General features: G+C 33.3%; 1 protein-coding gene across 1 annotated transcript; it reads right to left on the bottom strand.

Moving 5' to 3' along the window:
- Nucleotides 1-7,876: 7,876 nt before the first annotated feature.
- LOC130816779 (eukaryotic translation initiation factor 3 subunit A-like) lies at nt 7,877-17,092 on the bottom strand. Its single transcript, XM_057682871.1, has 14 exons — nt 16,909-17,092; nt 16,434-16,503; nt 15,460-15,941; nt 14,727-14,942; nt 13,288-13,656; nt 13,153-13,182; nt 12,822-13,049; nt 12,194-12,355; nt 11,272-11,493; nt 10,985-11,191; nt 10,702-10,908; nt 9,402-9,482; nt 8,922-9,123; nt 7,877-8,796 (listed from the first exon to the last, which is right to left on the bottom strand). Exons 2-14 carry the CDS (start codon nt 16,477-16,479, stop codon nt 8,357-8,359), a joined length of 2,892 nt encoding a protein of 963 aa, XP_057538854.1. The 5' UTR covers nt 16,480-16,503; nt 16,909-17,092; the 3' UTR covers nt 7,877-8,356.
- Between the last annotated feature and the right edge of the window lie 3,079 nt (nt 17,093-20,171).

The raw sequence follows: 20,171 nt of genomic DNA, 5'->3' as shown, positions 1-20,171 counted from the left end.
GCGCAAAAAATATTTCGGTGCAAGTAAATAAGAACAAAGGAAGCATGTATTTTATTTGCTTTTTAAGACTCTAGTTAATGTATTTTCAATTTAAAATATATCTAATTATACATAATTATAATTTATTAAAAGTTAATATTTATAAAATTTACATTAAAATGAATCAAAACAAGATTCATCTGGCTATATTTTAACTTATAGACTAAGAATAAAAGTATATTAAAAATAAATGATTAATAGAGTCCAAAAGTGATGGAAAAACATGTTGAATAGCAGAGTATTTTTTGAAGAAATTGTCACCAACCATGATCGTCTCAAATTTCTAAGGGACGTGAGCAAAAATTTATATATAAACATGCATTTTTCATTTTATAAAGAATTCATTGAGAGAGTATTATTTTTTTTTTCCCAATTAAATAAGATAATACTTTGCTTATTTAACACAATTAACCAATAAAATACAATAAATTAACAAAATATGTACTTGGCTAATTAGATATAATTATTTTCTCTGGAAAAGAAAATACCAAAGAATACTAAGTAACTATTAACCCAAAAATAATAATTGAAAAATGCTACTATGTAGTCATTAACAAAGTAATGATTAGCTATTATTTATGAAAATTTTTGACATGAGTTATACAATGACTAACACATGTTGGTGTTTTAAGAAAATAATAATAAATAATTAAAAAAGTGTATACATTAAATAAATTTAGACCCTTAAAATAATGGGCCTTGAGCTATAGCTCATGTGGCTCATGCTACAAAGTCGACCTTGTCTCCAACTAATATTTTATCTTCGTTGTCGATCCCAAGTTCGAATAAAGAAAGAGTGATTGGTAGATTTGTGACAACGGATATTGTGGACGTCCCCTATTAAGTAACACATAAAACTTTCTAGGCCTAGTGTAGTGGCCTAGTGGGAAGTATACAAAGGCTACCCGAGTGTGGTATCACAAGACTAAGCGCATATAGATTTTAAATATAGGAGGTTAATGAAAAATCAAGGATACCAACTACGATTGAAATATTGGACATTGTGAAAATAAGAAAGATTAACATTCTATGAGACAATGCAAATCAAATGTGAGATAGACTTAAACAGAATATGGTCGCAACCTTGTCAAGCAAGATCAAGCAGGCTACCCAAGTATAGCAGATGATGCAAATCAAATTTGGGCGACCATGGCGGAAACCATTAAAAAGGTGGCAAATAAGACTTTAGGGGTGTCGACGGGAACCCAAAGGTGTACAAAGAGTCGTGGTGGTGGAACGAAGAAGTGCAAAAGAAGATAAAGGACAAAAATAGGATATTCAAGGAGCTCATGGCTTGCACGGAGGAAGAGGATAGGACACATAAGAAAGAGAGGTATAAAGAAGCAAAACGGGCGGCAAAGAAAGCAATAGTGGAGGCAAAAGATCGTGCGTTTGAAGCCTTTTATCAAAAACTTGATACCAAAGAAGGGTAGAAGTATATTTTTAAGTTGGCAAAAGCAAGATCTAGGTAGAAGGACTTAGGGACAGTGAAGTTCATTAAGGATGAAGGTGGACGAGTACTCCTTAGACAAGAGGACATCAATATTTTTCCCAACTGCTCAATGAGACTAGGGGTCCAAAGGAGGAATTCGAAAAACTTCGGACATCCAAAGAACACAAGATCATGAGTCGATTATTGATATTACCACGACATAAGTAGGAGAAGCTCTCAAAAATATGGGGGATCAAAGGCAGTTGGACCTGATAACATTCAGATTGAGGTATTTGTATCTTTTGAGGGATCAAACCTCTAAGCCGCACTATGAAACTGTGGGAAAGAGTGATTGAGAAAAGAATTAAACGAGATACAGTAATTAGAGAGAACCAATTCAGATTCATGCCGGGAAGATCAACCACCAAGGCAATTCATCTTTTGAGGAGACTAATGAAAAAGTATAAGGAGCGAAAAAAGGATTTGCATCTGGTGTTCATTGACCTGGAGAAAGCGTACGGTAGCATACCATGAAGCATCCTTTGGGATAGCCTCAAGAATAGAGGTGTTTCACGAAGATACAAGAAGTAATACAGGACATGTATGACAAAGTGTCGACTAACGTACATACATCGGTGGGTATGACAGAGTCTTTTCCAATTAAAGTGGGACTACATCAGGGATCAGCACTAAGTCCTTTCATTTTTACGGTTATTGTGGAGGAAATCTCGAAATCCATCTGGGAGACTGTACCATGGTGCATGCTTTTCGCCGATGATATAGTCTTGGTCGCAGAAACAAAGGAGAAGGCTAATAGTAAATTGGAAGAGTGAAGGGTAACAGGTTCCGCATAAGTCGTACGACGACAGAATACTTGAGATGCAATTTCAGTGGGAGATAATCGATAGGGGAGCCAGAGGTGACCATAGGGGGAGAATTTGTTGCATGTACGTCCAAGTTCAAATATTTGGGTTCGGTGATTCAGAGTAATGGGGAGATTGATGGAGACGTTACTAATCGTATAAAAGCGGGTTGGCTTAAGTGGCAAGCAGATTCCGGGGTGCTTTGTGATAAAAAGTTCCCGAGGAAATTAAAAGGTAAATTTTACCGCGTTGCAATTAGGTTGGCGTTGTTCTATGGGACAGATTGTTGGCCCGTAAAGAAGGTTTTCGAACAGAGGATGGAAGTAACAGAAATGCGTATTTTGAGGTGGATGTGTGGTAATGCTATGATGGATAGGATAAGAAACCAGGAGTTCAGGGAGAATGTAACACCCCGTTAAAATATCGAAAAAAAATATAATTATTTAATTTAATTAATTATTTGATTATTTAATTTAATTAGTTATTTGATTGTTTAATTATTTAACTTAAATTAATTATTTAAGTGGTACGCGCGTGTTATCGCGTAACAAGTTTATCGCGTAACGACTTTTCGTCTAACAATTAAACCGAACAATTAATAATTAATTAATTAATTAATAATAATAATAATAATAATAATAATAATAATAATAAATAATAATAATAATAATAATAATAATAATAATAATAATAATAATAATTTTGGGAAGGGGGAGCCGGTTTTGGAGTGACTTTTGGGGAGTTTGTAACTCCTCCCTTAATGCGAATTAAGGGGGTAATTCGTTAGGCTTTAAGGAGTGGAATTAAGATAGATAATTAAGCTTTACTTTGAATTTTTACTCACAACAAAAAAATCAGAAAATTTTCTCTCATTTTATCTCAAAATTTTCAGCCAACGTAGGGTATTGAGAGAAAAAGTGAGGCAAATTCTTAAGTTGAGTTTTGGGTGTTCAATTGTATTAATCAATCTTCAATCCTTGAAATTGTAAGGTTTGAAATTTTAATTCTTTAATCAAAGTTTTGTTTTTATTTGTATTAAAAGAATTATTGTTCTTAGTTTTATTTTGGTTATTTTCATAAATTATACATTTCTTTAACAAAAATTTAATTTGTTATAAGGAATTGTGTTTATGTGTATGTTTTTTTTTTTAGTTTTCATGATTTCTAATTCTTTAACAAAAATTTAATTTGTTAGAAGAATTATGTCATGAGTTATTTTATATAATTCTTTTCCCATGATTTACAATTCTTTAACAAAACTTAATTTGTTAGAGGAATTTTTGTCATGATGTTTTTTTATATAGTTCCATGATTTATAATTTTTAACAAAAATCTTGATTTTGTTAGAAGAATTAATTCATGAGTTATTTTATATAGTTTCTATGATTTATAAATCCTTAACAAAATTTAATTTGTTAATAGGATGAATTCGTGATTTTTTTTATTGCTTTCCATGATTAGTAATTCTTAAACAAAATTTAAATTTGTTATAAGAATTATATTCATGTTGATTTTAAATAAGTTCTTATGATTTATATTTCTTTAACAAAATTTTAATTTGTTAGAAGGAATTTAAATATATGGGTCAATTTATATAGTCACTCATGAGTTTATAATTCTTTAACAAAATTTAATTTGCTTGAAGGATTGTGTTTATATATCTTGATTGAGGAAGTTGTTTTTAGATTATGATTCTCTAATAAAATCTTAATTTGTTAAGAGAATTAAGTGTTGTGGAATTATTTTATTTAATTGTCACAACTTATGGGTTCATGATTTTTCTTTTATGTTAAAAGGGAAAAAAAAATTGATTTATGATTTGTGGGAATATTTTAATTTGATGATTCTTCATGTCTTGATTATGAATTGGGTTAATAATGAAGTTTTGTATATGAGTAGATGTATATATATATATTGAGTTGTATAAGTGTTAAGAGTTTTGGTTGGTTCACTATTGATATTCAATTAGTAGTAGTGAATGTGGGTTTGTATGTATTGTGGTTTAGTCATGTAATTATAAGGATGAGATTAAAAGGATTATATAATAAAAAAAATATATATAAAAAAAACGGGACAGCAGCTACTGTCTCGGCAGTCGTGCCCCGATCCGAGATGTCGAGTGTGTTTTGTTGTCTTTTCACATATCCGTTGTAATCAAAACTCGTTAAACGCTAAAATTTATTAAAAATAGTAAATGGATGTTAGAAATTATGAAATTTGATACCCAAGGTAATTGATGCCTTCCGGACGCAGTGGCGAAGTCAGATTTTCCGTTTAAATTTTCTAAACTGTCCGAAATGGCCGTTTAAGTTACTGGTTAGATTTTAAATTTTGAAAATTTTGAAATTTGGGTGAAATCATTTAAAATTATAATGTTTTTGTAGTGCCTTAATGGTATGGAGTGGATTAAATGTGTAAAGACGTTCTAATACGTGATTTTTGTATGTGTGTTTTGTTTAGGACCCCGATTCATAAGAGGTTGAGATTCAAATCGCGAAGCGTTTGAGTTGCTTTAATCGTGCTACTAAGGTACACGCTTAGACTGTACATTTGTGATCGATTATGTAAAGTAATGTTGTACTCATTCTATATTGTGATGTTGTATATCACGTAAGATTTAAACCCCCAAAATAATTTGTAAAGAGTTTTAAATTGAAATTTGAGGATGGTTGTGTAGTTACCCAAATTGGGGCTATTTAATTGGAATTGGAATATCATTGTTATTGTTCCTATGACATTTTTGGATCATTACGGTCACCATGGGAGTATGCATACTTTTGCCTTTGACGACCCGAATAGGACGGGCAACGTCTTAGGTCGGAGGTTGTCTTGAGATTAGCTCTCCCTTGTGTATTCCTCCAAAATTTTGAGAATACTCTGTCGACCCGAACTGGACGTGCAACGACATGATTTGGAGTTTGAAAGTCAAACGTGACATTTAACTAATAGAGCCTTCGCATGCTAGGATGAACTCATTGCTTGTATGTAACTCATAAAATACATTGTATGTTGTCTCTGACGTGTATTGTTATGTGTTTTGGAACTTGCTATGATGTTGTCATTCGACGACTAGTAAGTTGACTTGCAGGTGGGGACTAGTGTGTGAGGACTCTTCTAATAGTTACTGTAGTCGAGCAGACTATCGTGCCCAGAATTACTATTAGATTTTTATCCATCCAAACTTTATTATTTTTATTTCAGTAAGTACATTTTGAATTGGATTGTATTTGGTTTGAAGAGGCCAGTGGGTTCTCAAGTTGTAATTTTAGACTTTCGCTGTTTTATTATTTCGTAATTACAATTTTACTTCTTTATCACTAGAACGTCGTCGATCTTAGAAGTGGTTTAATTTAATGTCTGATGTGTGTACCGAAATTCATACTTGTATGAATTTATCCGGTTCACTTTAACCCGGACTATTACAAAGAAGTTAGGGGTTGCACCTCTCTCCGCAAAGATGCGGAAGAACAGGTTGAGATGGTTTGGGCTTGTGCAAAGAAAGACACATGACGCCCCAGTAAGAAAGATCGGGTGCATCATAGTGGAGGGCAAGATAAGTCGAGGAAGACCTAGGAGAACGTGTGAGGAACAGATTAAAAGTGACATGCATGAACTTCACCTTTCCAAGTACCTGACCAGGGATAGAGACATTTGAAGGCGTCTTATTCATGTCTTAGATTACTAAACCCGTCCCTCTTACCCATCGTTTGTCATTGTTCGTTGCCTTTAATTATCGCTCTTTACCTCCTTCCTTACTTTTATCTTTATTTTTAGTGATTTGTACGTATTCTATTTATTCTATTTATAAGTTGCAGGTTTCACTCTTTTTAAAGACCTTTCTTGAGCCAAGGAACTCTTTGACTGCACTCTCCTCTATGGGTATGAGCTATCGTCTTTCTTTCTTCCCCAGATCCTGATCAAAGTTTTCTATGAGCGGGATGCACTGAGTATAATAATGATGATGATGAACATTCTATGAGACAAAATAGATTAGAAATAGACCAAACAATAATAGAAGAAAGGCATGAGATACATTAAGGTGTTCGGGGCAAGATAGTAGCTAAAATGGAGTGGTTGGTGATATCATGGATGAACGAAGGCTAAGGAAAGGTAACAGAGGTTCTATGAAAAATGATAAAATCTTGAGCCATTTTATATTTTTATTATAAACCACTTTAGTTATCAGTCTTTTGGTCTAGTCATTAAGAGACTTTTAACCAACCTTTTTATCTGAGTTTCTCATATTAGACGAGATTTTTTTTTTTTTTTTTTTTTTTTTTTTTTTTTTTTTTTTTTTAGAATTTATTAGACAAGACATTTGAGAAAATACAAATTTTGGAATTCTTAGGTGACCAATAGATGCGTTAGAATGTAATATTCGTGTACTTATGTTTACCAAATTTTCTAGAGGGACGTACACATTCTATTATAATTTTGAATTTGCTTATTAAAATTTATCTAAGATTATGGTACATCCTAATTTTGCATTCTCTCCAATACCTTTTAAATGTTCCATTTGATTTTGGTAAATTTGTCAACGCAGATTTTCAATCTTAAATATTTTTAATTGTGCTTGAGTAAAAATATAAAAAGTTAATATTAATAAAATTTACAATAAGACGAATCAAACAAGATCCCACTTAACTGTGTTTATTAACTTATAGATTAAAAATAATAAGAGTAATTGATAAATAGTGTTGAAAAACCAAATAGAACATTTAAAGGATATTGGAGGGAGTATTATTTTTCCTACCTATATGATTTTTCCCTCAATGAAGAACTCATGATAAAAGAAACCATTTATACATTTCTTCAACTGAAATAAGACTCACTTCATCTCTTTTGAGTTTTAAGTATTTATTTTACAAAGAAACATACTCTCTCCATTTTCATGAATTTGTAATATATTTTCTATTTTTATTTAGTCTTTCAACTTTTTTTTTTTTAAAAAAAAAAATTCTCATATGTTTTTTTTCTCTCTGTAAAAAAACATCAATACAATTTAAATGTTCAATTATTTCTAAGCAATTGCCATTTAATGCTAGAGTAATAATGCAATTGTTCATCAACCTTTTTGTTTCTATACTTCTTTACTATACTTACTCTGTTCAATTGATTATGTTACAAGAAAATAAAGTTGGTTATTTAGTGTTTGGAAACAAGTATTTCATTTCAAATTATAAATTTTAATTATGAAATCATAAATGAAAAATTTGAGAATAACAAGGTTTGAATAGTCATTCTCAAATTCTCAACTTTAACTTTAAAAACAATGGTAAAATTTAATCCAAATTCAAATTTGAAAATTTTTTATTTGTCAAACAATAAATTTGAATCAATTCTAAATTTTCAAATAAAATCATCGTTCCCAAACATAACATAACGAAATTCTAGCACGACAATAAGACAAAAAAAAAAGAAAAAGTATGAGATGAAAAGGATAATGAATTCGTTTTAAAATTTAGAAAAAATATAAACCACTTTTAAAAATAAGAATGCGTTAAAATAGAAAAGCAAAACTAAATAAAAAATTATTACAAAATTAAAAAAATGAGTAATATTATAAGGTTTGCAACACGATGGATGTTTCAACAAGTTTCCAATACAACCCTCAAACTAAACTTCAAAATCTTAAAATAAAACCAATCAAAGAACGAAACCTGATGAATTTTGTATTGATTTAACCTGCATCCTCAAGAAAATTCTAGAAGGGTTCAAACCCAATATGCAAAATTAATTATAATCTGTTGATGATTTGGAGATAATCCTTCAGAGTGACCAAATCTAGATAATGAAATCCACAAAACTACAGCTCGTCGTCTATAGCACTTAACGACGTCTAATGCAAATATGTGTGACAACAATGGCACGGGTTTAAGCTAGTAGCAGCATACATATACGAACATTGAAACCAAAATTGAAAGAGGTAGAACTCTGAGTCTCTGAGAGCAGCAGCATGTTACAGGCGAACAATACCAAGTGATCTCGGTAATGTCAATTGTAGCAGCGGTGGTCAACAAATTTAAGAACCCCTACGCGGAGGAACATAGCGAGGCCTTGAACTGCCACCAAAAGCACCAGAACCCGAGGATTGACGATCATCACTTCGCCATCTATCAGCCGAAGGGCGGAGATCATCCCTTCTTCCCCAGCGATCAGGCTCAGCTGGTGGAGCCTGCAAAGAGCTAGAAACTTCAGCAGCTTTTTCACGCAAGTGTCGAGGGACATATTTCCCAGGTGCAGGAGCAGCAGCAGCTGCTGCTGCAGGAGCAACAACTTGTGCAGCCTCTGGCTGAGGCCTATCAGATGTCTCGGAAGGACGAGCAGCTTCACCAGCAAGGATCTGCTGTTTACGCAGCCTCTCCTTCTCTTCAAGTTCCCGCTCTCTTTGACGTTGCTTCTCTGCAATTTCATCCAGCTTAGCTTTGCGCTCAGCCTCTTCCTTTCTTCTTCTCTCAGCCTCTGAAGGTGTGAGTAGAAACATTAACAAGCAATATTATATTGCATAACTAGTTGAGTACGAGATGAGTTGTGAGATAAATGTATTGTAGACACATCAGGTCGGCATCAAAATATAGTGTGCGTACCTTCACGCTTCCGTATTTCCTCGTCTTCACGCAGCTTGTTCAATCTTTCCTCTTCAGCCTTCAAAAAGAACAGCATCTTGCGCTTAGTTTCCCTTTCTTGTTTACGCTCTAGGAGAATTACACGGATATGCTCCTCCCTCTCCTGGCGCCACCTTTCAAATTCAGCTTGGCGGCGGTTCACGATTTTTTCTTGTAAAATCCTCTGAAAACAATGAAAAGGTGTGAACATTAAAATCAAAATTGGTCACATCTTATCCCAATCCCCAAAATTACAAGCTCGAAAAGAAACGCAAATACTCCGTTCCCAATCAGAATAATTCAATTCTGAAATAGGATTCACATACAATTATATAGTGACACAGCATCTATACATATACTAGGCAAGGAGCAAAAGCATTTGCAAAAATTCAAAAATTATCAAATAAACAAGAGTTCGAAAATCTACAAAATGCAGTAATTTACAAATGATGAGCTACCAACCTTGTTTTCCAGTACACGAGCTAGTCTGTTCTTTTCCTGAACATCACCATCATGACGTTGTCTGCTGAGTTCAACCTCAAGCTGTAATGTTTTAAATCAAGATTGATCAGTTTCCTTCTATTAAGAAAAATGTAAAATAACAATAAAACTGCAAGACAAGTTGACAACAGCATTTGCACCAACAACAAGCTATATGTATCCTTAAAAGAGCATCCTAGCATCAGAAATATAGTCTCAGCTTCGAGTAGCATATATATCAACATCCAAATAATTGAAGACAAAGATGGTATAAGATCTAAGTCAGAGTTACTTGTCTGCCCCAAAATATGATTCAACTGGAATCTCCTTTCTAAAACCATGCCAAGACAAATATTCCAATTGTCTCCTTCCACAAGTTAAACTGAATACCAAAAATGCCTATTTTTTATGAGTACAATAAGAGACATATGTCTTATCAAATGTCATCTACAACAGACAAGCATTTGTAAAAATTAAAGATAATCTACAAAGTGCAGCATAATAGCACATGAACTCTAATGAAAATTGTGTAATTGAAGTTCTTCACAGGTCTCATTCCTATGGAAGCGTATAATTAGAAAGCTTTTGGTAGATAAGAAAATAAAAATTGCATTTCCTGAGAAGGGAAATCCTAACCACAACATGGCAGTAATCAGCGCCCCTTAGTAAGTAACACTTTGCACCCCTAAGAAGCGCCACTTCATATGGTGGTAAACTAAACAGTTACTTCACTAATGGACTCTTGGGAGAAGTAAATTTCTTGGATGTGCAATTTCCAGTGTCCAACAAATGCAAACAGCAAAACGTTCAACTGGCCATTTGTCACCTATCTATGAAACTGTCCTGGAAAATGTACTCAAGTCTCCAAATAGTGTCAACAATATTGTAGCATCCCAGAATAATATCACACTTCTGTGTATAACTTAATCAAATGCACCTTCTTCTGTCCAGCTTGAAAAACCATTGGAAATAGCAAAAGTTTATAAGTATGACAACCAAAAATTCAAAAGATATTATAAAGCAAGCAATGCAAACATCCAACAAACTATGCATTCCTTTCAAAAAAGTATTTACAAGAACTTCAACTTTGATAATTTAAGTAATCTTGTGGGATTATTGTTGATTTTCACAAGTAAAAACCGCATTTGATAACAGGCACACACTATATATTTAAACTAACTTTCACGCATAGAATATTCTAAACAAATTTTCATTAAATGGATGGTGTAAATACTATATATAGTTTTGCATGGATAAAGTATATTCTAGTTAAAAAATCAACCTGTTGCTCGCGTTCATGCAAAAGCTGTTCCTCCACTAGGCGCTTTTGATATGCATCATCAATAAGTGGAGCTTCCTCCTCTCGTTTAGCTCTCTCCAGGTAGTCCATCTGCTTGCCTAACTTCTGCAATTTTTTCTCCATTTCTTGTTTCTGTTTCACCCCCTCATTGAGGGCCAGCTCCATCAATTCTTTTTTTGTCAACTTATCCTGAATAAATAAACAACACAATCAAAATACCAAATATCAAAAAAAATCAAAATATACGTTTAAAAAAACCACTCACCCCCTCCAGAACTGTTTTCTTCACTTTTTTGCCAAACTTATCAAACTTCTCCTGAAGCAACGCTTTTGCTTCTTCAATCTCACGCTCCTCGATTTCCTTTTGAATACGCTGCAATTTCCTCCTTTCAAACTCAAAAGCAAGTCTTTTTTGCTCCGCTTCCTCGTTATTTTTCTGCTGCTGTAATCTCCTCAACTCTTCCTCACGTTCCTTAAACACACAAAACACATGAAGTCTCCAAAAAAGTTAAACTCGCCAACTATAATATGCAGAAAGATATTTGAAAATACCTTCTCCAAAATTTGACGTTCTTGTTCCTCCTTGCGCTGTTCAATAATTATTTTACGAGCAAGAAGCTTCTTGTGTTCCCTTTCCACAACCTCAGCTAAACCAGGCAAAATATCTCCAACCTTTGAAGCCTTGTTTACATAAGGATATATCATAGATCTTACGTTATTCAGAGATTCAGCAAACACTGTGAGGTGGTTCCTGAAGGTATCAGATTCGGGATCCTGCACAAAACCGACAAACTTGATCAAACTGATTGACCTCGTGACCCTAAAAATTTTGAAAGTTACAATCTCAACTAAGCCATAAGACTTAGAAGAACAATGAAGGTACAAACATTTGTCAACTCTACACTTCGCCATAAGTCGAGATACATAAAATTATATCACAATGTTGGGAACACTTTATACTAGTCGGGCATCCCTTATAGCGGATTCAAGATTCAATCAACGAAGGATCACATCAACATTGAAAATTTAAAAAAGATGATTCCAAAAACAACCGATTGATCAAACCAAATCAATGGATGACTTGAGAACCAAACAAAAAAGAGAAGAACCAAATTCTAGAAATTAAGTATTGTCTGCTTATTGTTATAAAAAAATTCTGAGAGATGTACTTCAATGAACGAGTATCCTAGAAAATCTATGCATTACCCCCCTCACAATTCTAAAAAATTAACTTGAAGCGAAAAGGAGAGAAACCAATCTCTCTGGTATCTAAGGTGAAGGAAAGAGTAGCCATGATGTGCGATTACAACAAAAATAAACATTAGAGAGAATGATACTACTAGAATTAACTTCTCACCTCGCCTATAGGGTTAATATTCTGATTAATCATCCTAAAAATATACAAAAGAGCATTTATAAAAAAAAAAAAAATACAGCTGAGACTGACACGTATATGTTGGATAGCATAGCTTACCAAAATACTGAATGAAACAGCACCATTCATGTGATCAATCTTCATGGTCAAAAACTTGTGCTTGACAGCATCAACAGATATTTTTTCCACAACAGAAAAATCAAAAAATGGAATCATCTTGGATAAACTCTCAATAGTCATTGACTGATAAACTTGAGAAGCCTGCATTGTGAAATGCAAAAAATAAATAATGAAGGATAACATAACTTAATACATTAAACCAAACTTGCAAAAATGCACGTGCTGCAATGCAGAAAAATGAGAATGAGAAAAGTTAACAGGGTATTAGCAATATAAAACACATCGTTAAGGATACCATGGCATATTAAAAGAGACTACGAGGTATTTGGCAAATGGTTGTTGGTTGTTTTAGTTGACTTGTTTAACTAGCTCAAAGTGTGGGTTTTTTAAACTAGCTGGATAAGCCAGTTGTTTGAGGAGATCTTTGGTAAAAATACAAGTTATTTTTTTCATTTAGGCTTAAAAGCCAACACGTTTTTGGCTTTTTGAACAACCAAAAAGCCAAAAGTCATGAGCCAACCCAAAGGCATTTACCAAGCGACCTCTAAACCTGTAAAAATTATCCATATTGCAGAAGCAAAAGGATTATGAAATATAAACAGTGCACCTGCTGCAGCAATCTCAGGGTTGCTAGCTTCTCCAATGCAGGAACATACTTACACAATTGCACTTCTGGTACAGAAGACGCTGAAGCAAGTTTGCCTCCAAGCTTAGAAATTGTATTCAACAATGGCTGCACCTTCAAAGGCAAATCTAAGGGGAGAAACTCATGCTCTAGAAGATGATATAGATCTTTTACTTCTGGAAGCACACAAGACATTACACCTTTGGACACCTACCAGTAACAAAAACATATGACATAAAACTATGTTAAAAGAAAATTTTAAAACTTCTAAAACCCATAATGGTGCTCTATATCTCAATTGAGAAAGTCGTACCAGTTCCAACAAAAGAGCTGAGCGCGAGAGCTGTAAAATTTAAACAATGGATATGTTATTAGATTAGAAATATAGGTGATACACACCAACATATTAATTGTTTCAAAAATGGTAACGGAAAACAATCTGACTTACCACTTCTCTGCTCTCAGTTTTGGGATCAAGATTAAAATTGATAAGATTCGCCATTTGCAGGTTGCGCGCTTTCTCATTTTCAAGTTCCAAACGAGATGCAGCGCGTGCATGATCATAAGGAGGAACCGAAAGGGCAGCCAAAACAACAGATGATGCAATCGTTTGCAAATCCTTTTGACTCAAGTTCTTGTTGAATTTCTTTTGAAGCAAGAAAAGCTTGAGCCAAGCATATGCATGATACAGATGGCCTCCGGAAATCCAAAATATCTCAGTGAGTTTGGCATAGTAAACAACCATCAAAGAAGACTTGGGGGTCTTCTTAACCATACACATCAAGCCATGAATATCTTCAACAGAACGAAATGCTTCCTAGAGTGGAAAAGAGCTTTATTAAAAAATAAATGTGATCCAATCACAAAATAATATACCAATTACCAATATATATCATTTCCACTGGAAAGTTGAATACTGCACAAAACATTTAAACCCAACATCGTATACTATTATGATCTTCAAATGATGGGTCATTATTCTTAAGCTTTGTATTATAATGGACTAAATGAAAATTTGAAAAAAAATTAAAAGATGGGTCATTTTTCTTAAGCATAGCTAATGTTTGGCAAATGATTATTGGCTTTTTCAGGTATTGATTGTTGGCCATTTATATACTAAAGAAAAAGTGGGCAACCAAGCCCAAAGTTGACCAAGTTAGCTTTTTCATTTTGGCTTAAGATCTATCTTTTTAAGAAGCTAAAAAGTCATTTACCAAACACGGTATTTGGCTTTTTGCCCAACTTAAAAGCCAACCTAAAGCCATTTGCAAAGCAACCTCATTACATTAGAACGGACTGAATGAGAATTTTAAACAGCCTGCAAATTCTCGCTCATCGTATAAATGTATCAATTATCAAAACCTGCAATATCAATTCTAGTAAAACAAGGTGCAAAAAGGAAGGTTCACCACGATTGCAACAACAATCGTGGTGATTTCGTAAAGCAGTAAAGGTGTGATGCGGTTTTTGTACCACCAAACATCGATCAAGACCACGAGATGTCACTTGAGCTGGCTTAAAACACGGTTGTTTACACCTTTACAAAGTGGGTCTTATTGGTTCGATGAATATGAAAACCGTAACAAATCGGGCGATACAATATGATGCAGCCTTGTTTTAGCACTATGCATAGAAACAAACCTCTCCTTTAAAGGAGGGCTTGCATGCATATGACCATTTAATGCCCCCACCAACAGTTGAATCCCCAAGAAAAGTAGAGGTTTCATGTTACAAACACCAAACTATCACTCCACATTACCACACATCAATCATTGATGATAAGACAGGGCCAACACATAGCAATCATAATCAATAGAACCCAGCAAGTAATAACCCACTAATACAAATTTTGAAATGTAACAGAACAAGGATTCCTTGCAGTCTAACCTGCCAAAGTTCAAGTTCTGTGGCAATCTTTAGTTGCTCAAATCTTGTGTCAAGATACAATTGTAAAGTTTCTGGAGCTGTTAAATCAGGTCTATCTCGTTGATCTTTGTATTTATTCAGATTCGACAAATGATTCCTGATTATTTCACAGAGTCTACGGAACTCTGTGGTACGTTTATATTGCTTGCAAAACTGAAAAGCACGATGTGCTGTCATCTGCACAACAATACGACAAAGTTTTAGAGCTCAAGTATAATTATTATCATACAAAACCAAACAAAACAAAACAAAAATAACAAAGAAAAACCAAAATCTTATGAATACTATAATCAGATACACCAAACCATGGAATGTCAACATATCCTAATAACTCAAATTTAGCAAAAACTGTAAAAGAAGAATGACTATATCCAAAAGTAAGGATGTCCTATATATAATAGATAACTTTTAAACCAAAAGATTAACAAGCAAACGACATGTAGGTTTAATCCAGCCCCAGGGAACTAAAGAAAAACTACCAAACATCAGATAGAAAGTCTGCCAATCCTAGCTCAAGTTTCAAATTTACAAACAGGATACTGTCCTCTTTTTAACTAGACAAATTACAAATTTGACAAGGACCCAGCAGTAATCTTAACAAAGAAAACATTATTATTATTAAAGCACATAAAAAAAATATTCATCTGAAACAAATAATTAAAAAGTTCACTTAAAAAGGCCATAAAGCACTTACCGCATAAAGACTCTCCAATTTTGAATTGTTACGTAAAATTTCCAGGACGGTTCTGTATGTCTCCCACAAAAATTTGAACCATGGTGTAACAAGTTCACGGTCAGACCTGTCTTTCCCCTTCTCTCCACTAACATAGCTTAGCATTAGATCTTCTGGACGCTTATCTGCTTCTAAATCTTCAACATCAAGTGCTTCTTCAAGTGCTTGAGCTTGATTACGAGCAACCTCAGCCTTCTCGGTAGAAAGGTGCATGAAATGCTTGATAACGTCCTCCAAAGAGCTCACATTCACTTGTTGGCACACAATTCGATATTGAATTAAACCATCTTTGGCATAGCGGCCTTTCCTCATGTCGACACAAAGTTCCATGTATTTAAACATAATCTTCTCCAACGTCTTCTGCCATGTTCTATACCTTTTTGATGTAATAAGGTCATGAAGTGCCTGCAACGCATCTTGCTTCTGACCAACATTGATCAACTCTGTATCAAACCATAACAGGGTTAATGAACAAAGTTAGCACAAGTGTATACAATGCCAAAGGCTTAATCCCAACAAATGTGGTCGAAGAAAAGCACATCAAAGACAAAATAGAAGAGGGGAAAACAGTGCACGGTAAGGGAGTGTGATATTGTTTTGACAACAAGAACCATAGATAAACAAAGACCCCGACTTGAAAAGAAACTGTTCCACACACAACCACAGAATAAAGAAAACCAAACAAAAGATTAAACAAACAACGCAGAGTAAACAAAATTCCTACCATGTATACCATAAATATTAACCCCAACTTGAAAAGAAACCGTTCCACATGAAACCCACAGAGGAAAGCAAGCCAGACAAAAAGATTAAACCAACAGCGTAAAGCATACAAAATTCCTAATAGGAGTATATAGCTTTACATGCCATTCTAATCGTATAATACAATGGAAGATAGTACTTTGAGTAAAATAACATCTTCTAGAGTTACCAACCTTCAGCTCGCTTGAGTGCATTTTCGGGCTTCGCAAAAGTTGACATGATTGATCAATTGAGTTCTCAAATCTGCACAAAAAACAATCCCCGGTAAGCCATATTTGCACCCCCTTTTAAAAATATCATTTCTTACGCAGAACAATTAAGAGAACAAAACTCCTGAAAGCAAAACAACAACAAAAACAATCCCACAACATAAAACCTAATTTCCTCAAAGCAAAAGAAGGTTAAAATTCGAAAGCAAGGAAAGTAATTTAGCTATTTGGCAAATGAATTAGTCCGTTGGCATTAATACATCTAAGTAAAAAAAATTTACACCTTCATAATTCACAAAATATAAACCCTAATCATATAATCCCATATATTTCAATCAATACAACAATAAATCAGAAATAAACAATACGATTAACAATCGGAAACTATAAAATTCAAAATTGGATAACTAATTGTAAAATAATTGTAGAAAAAAAGTACCTGCATGTGGCAAAAGAGTGATGCTCTGTTCTCAAAATTGGTAGCCCTAAGCAAATAGCCCAATAGCCGATGATTAGAGAAGACGAAAATACAGCTTGACTCTTGAGCGGACGATAATATTCTTAGGGTTTACACCCCTGTAGTATTGACATTATTTGTTACGGATAAAAACTTGTAAACTACAAAATACAAAACAATCCTTTATTAAAAAAAACACAGCCATATATAAATAATAAATTATAATAATTGATGATTGAGATATACTCATAAAATTTAAAAGTCTTCAACCATAATAGGATATGACTTATTAGGGAGGATTTAGTTGAATAATAGCTAAATTAGTTAGCTTATTGATTATGTGATGATGATTTATCTAAGTTTAAATAAAGATTTACATTTTTTTTGGTTTACATAAGAAAATATAGTATTTTAATTAGAGTTGTTCATGGACAGGCTATCCGCAAGGCTCGACCCGCCCAACTCGAAAAACGCGCGGGCTTGGACAACGCTTTTTTTTAAAAAAATAGCAGTTGGACGGGTAATACCCGCCCGCCACGTTAAATGGACGGGTAGCAACACCAAAAAACTATCCACAGGTATACCCGTCCGGCCGCTTAGTTTAATGTAACACCCCTTAAATTATCAATAAAAAAAAAAGAATAACTCGAGCTATTACATTTAATATATTAATTATTAAATAATAATTCTTTTATTTTTATGTTAACCCTACATTACCCAAATTACTTTTAATACTCCCCAATAATACCCATTTTTCAATTCTCTTATACTCTCTACAACTTCCAATTCCCATCACCCAATTCTCATCTCCATCCCCAAATTTTATATTTATATAATTTGAGATTTTTTTTTATGTATTTGGATTTTGGACAATGCATTTTATTATTTTAATTGTTATTAAGACTTAACTTTATAATTTGTAACATCAAATAAAAACTTTACAATTGTATTTGTAATTTTTATATAAGAAATACCCACTTATCCGCGGTTCCGCCCGCTAAGAAAATGAGTACATATTGACAAAAAAATATGCCTGCACATGTGGGCGGGCTTTTGAGTATTTGAGCCCGCGAGTAGATTTTTAAGGCATCAATCGGTTTGCTATCCATCCAAGCTCACCCATAAACAGCTTTAATTTCAATATATCATCACATATAGTTATAGTCAAGCAACAAATATTACATGTTTTAATGAGTTAATTGTTTTCTTAAATATCAAGTCAAATATTAAAAGTTTCCCTATCAATGATAGAAAAGGCGGGAAAATTTTTAATGACAGCGTGACACGTGTCTCAAGTCGTTTCTTCATTAATGTATTTTATTGATTTTATTGATTATTGGTGTATTTTATTGATTCATTGGTGCATTTATTTTAGTTTAATAAAATAAAATCAACTTTAACTTATTTAGTTTAATAAACATAGCAATTAATTAATTTGATTATTCCAGGTGACAAATCATTGTGAGGATGCCACATGAAATTTTTCAGTCCTTTTAGTTAATAGTTAATAGTATGATAGATGGATTTATTTTAGTTTAATACAATAAGAAAAATTACCTTATTTAGTATTAAATATAGCAATTAATTAATTTGATTATTCCATGTGGTAAATGGTAAATCATTGTGAGGATGACACATAAAATTTTCCAGTTCTTTTAGTTAATAGTATGATTAATAAAATAAAATATAATCAAGTTTACCTTATTTAGTAATAAATATAGCAATTAATTAATTTGATTATTCCATAAGGCAAATTATTGTGAGGATGGCACATGGAATTTTCCAGTTCTTTTCGTTAATAGTATGATACAATTGTCCATTAACTAAAAAGATATATACACAGTCAAATATATACAAGCTATAATCTAAGAATCAATAGTGAGTGTAGCGCCCACATAAATTGTATCTAGACTTCGATAAACTATAAGGGTCACTCGCTATTTGATTGATCTTGAACACTAAAGTTATAGGGATGAACAGGGGATACATATGAAGACTCGCCCTGAGTGGGTTCAGGATTAGTTGAATGTAGACTAAGTGTATATGGCGATAGATGCTCAATCGACGTGCCCGAAGCATCTTCTTGCTTGTGTGAAGGAACCTGGAACATCATTTTGTGGTAATGGTCGAAGCATATGCTCATAACCAAGGCCCACCATCACATTGTTGCACATTTTTTAGCACTATTTGACTGTTTATACTAGTGGAAAAAACCTCATTTGCTACGTTTTTTTGGCTATAATATGTTGCGGTTTTGGCCCCAAGCATTAGTGATAGCAGCAGATGGCCTATTTTAAATGTTGCGGTTCAAAACCACAGCACATAAAAAGACTATATCCTGCGGGCCTTTCCAAAACCGCAGCATATAGTGTAAGACTGTATGCTGCGGGCCTCCACAAAACCGCAGCATATAGTCTTACACTATATGTTGCGGTTTTAAGAAGGCCTGCAGCATATATATTAATTTTTTTTTTGCTTTTTTCATTTAATACCAATAAATAATCCAATAATGTACAATGTAATAAACAATGATTAATCCAATAATCCAATGATAATCACCGATAATCACCAATAATCACCTATAGTCTCTTTGTAAACTCGATCGTATATATAATAATATGTACATATACAAATTAAAGTCCTAAATCTAAACTAATTACATTATTTACCAAGAACAAAAATTAGCAAGATACGCGGCAATCTTGTCTTTCAATTCGCGTATTTCCTCATCTCTCAAAGGGCGTGTTTCTCTTGGAATGTTGTATAAAACCTATAATATAATATAAAATTAAAAGACACTTAAACATTAGATTTTACCAATAATAGTAAATGTATAATATATATTATAATTTAAGAACGTAACAAATACTTACGGCATCTATGTTTTCGACTCCAACCTCCTTCACGGATTGTAAAATATCATCCATATATTTGAGAGTATAGTAGCCGCAATCAACGGTATAATAATCTTGTCGAAAGCACTAAGAGAAAATAGATGTTAGTGCCAAAAAAGCTTAAAAACCCATAAAATCGCAACTTAGCACGTAATTTCTAGCATATGACTATGATTTTCAATTCTAACCACTTTAACACAATAATATATACCAATAGTGTTGTGTGCAAAGTTTCGTGCAAAACAAACCAAGTTTGAGCTACTTTATGCGCGAAAGTGCCAAAAATGCTTAAAAACCCATAAAATCGCAACTTAACACGTAATTTTTAGCATATGACTGTGATTTTCAATT

This window comes from Amaranthus tricolor, chromosome 1 (assembly GCF_026212465.1).
Source record: "Amaranthus tricolor cultivar Red isolate AtriRed21 chromosome 1, ASM2621246v1, whole genome shotgun sequence".
NCBI classification, from domain to species: domain Eukaryota; kingdom Viridiplantae; phylum Streptophyta; class Magnoliopsida; order Caryophyllales; family Amaranthaceae; genus Amaranthus; species Amaranthus tricolor.
This window is presented reverse-complemented; position numbering and strand designations above follow the sequence as displayed.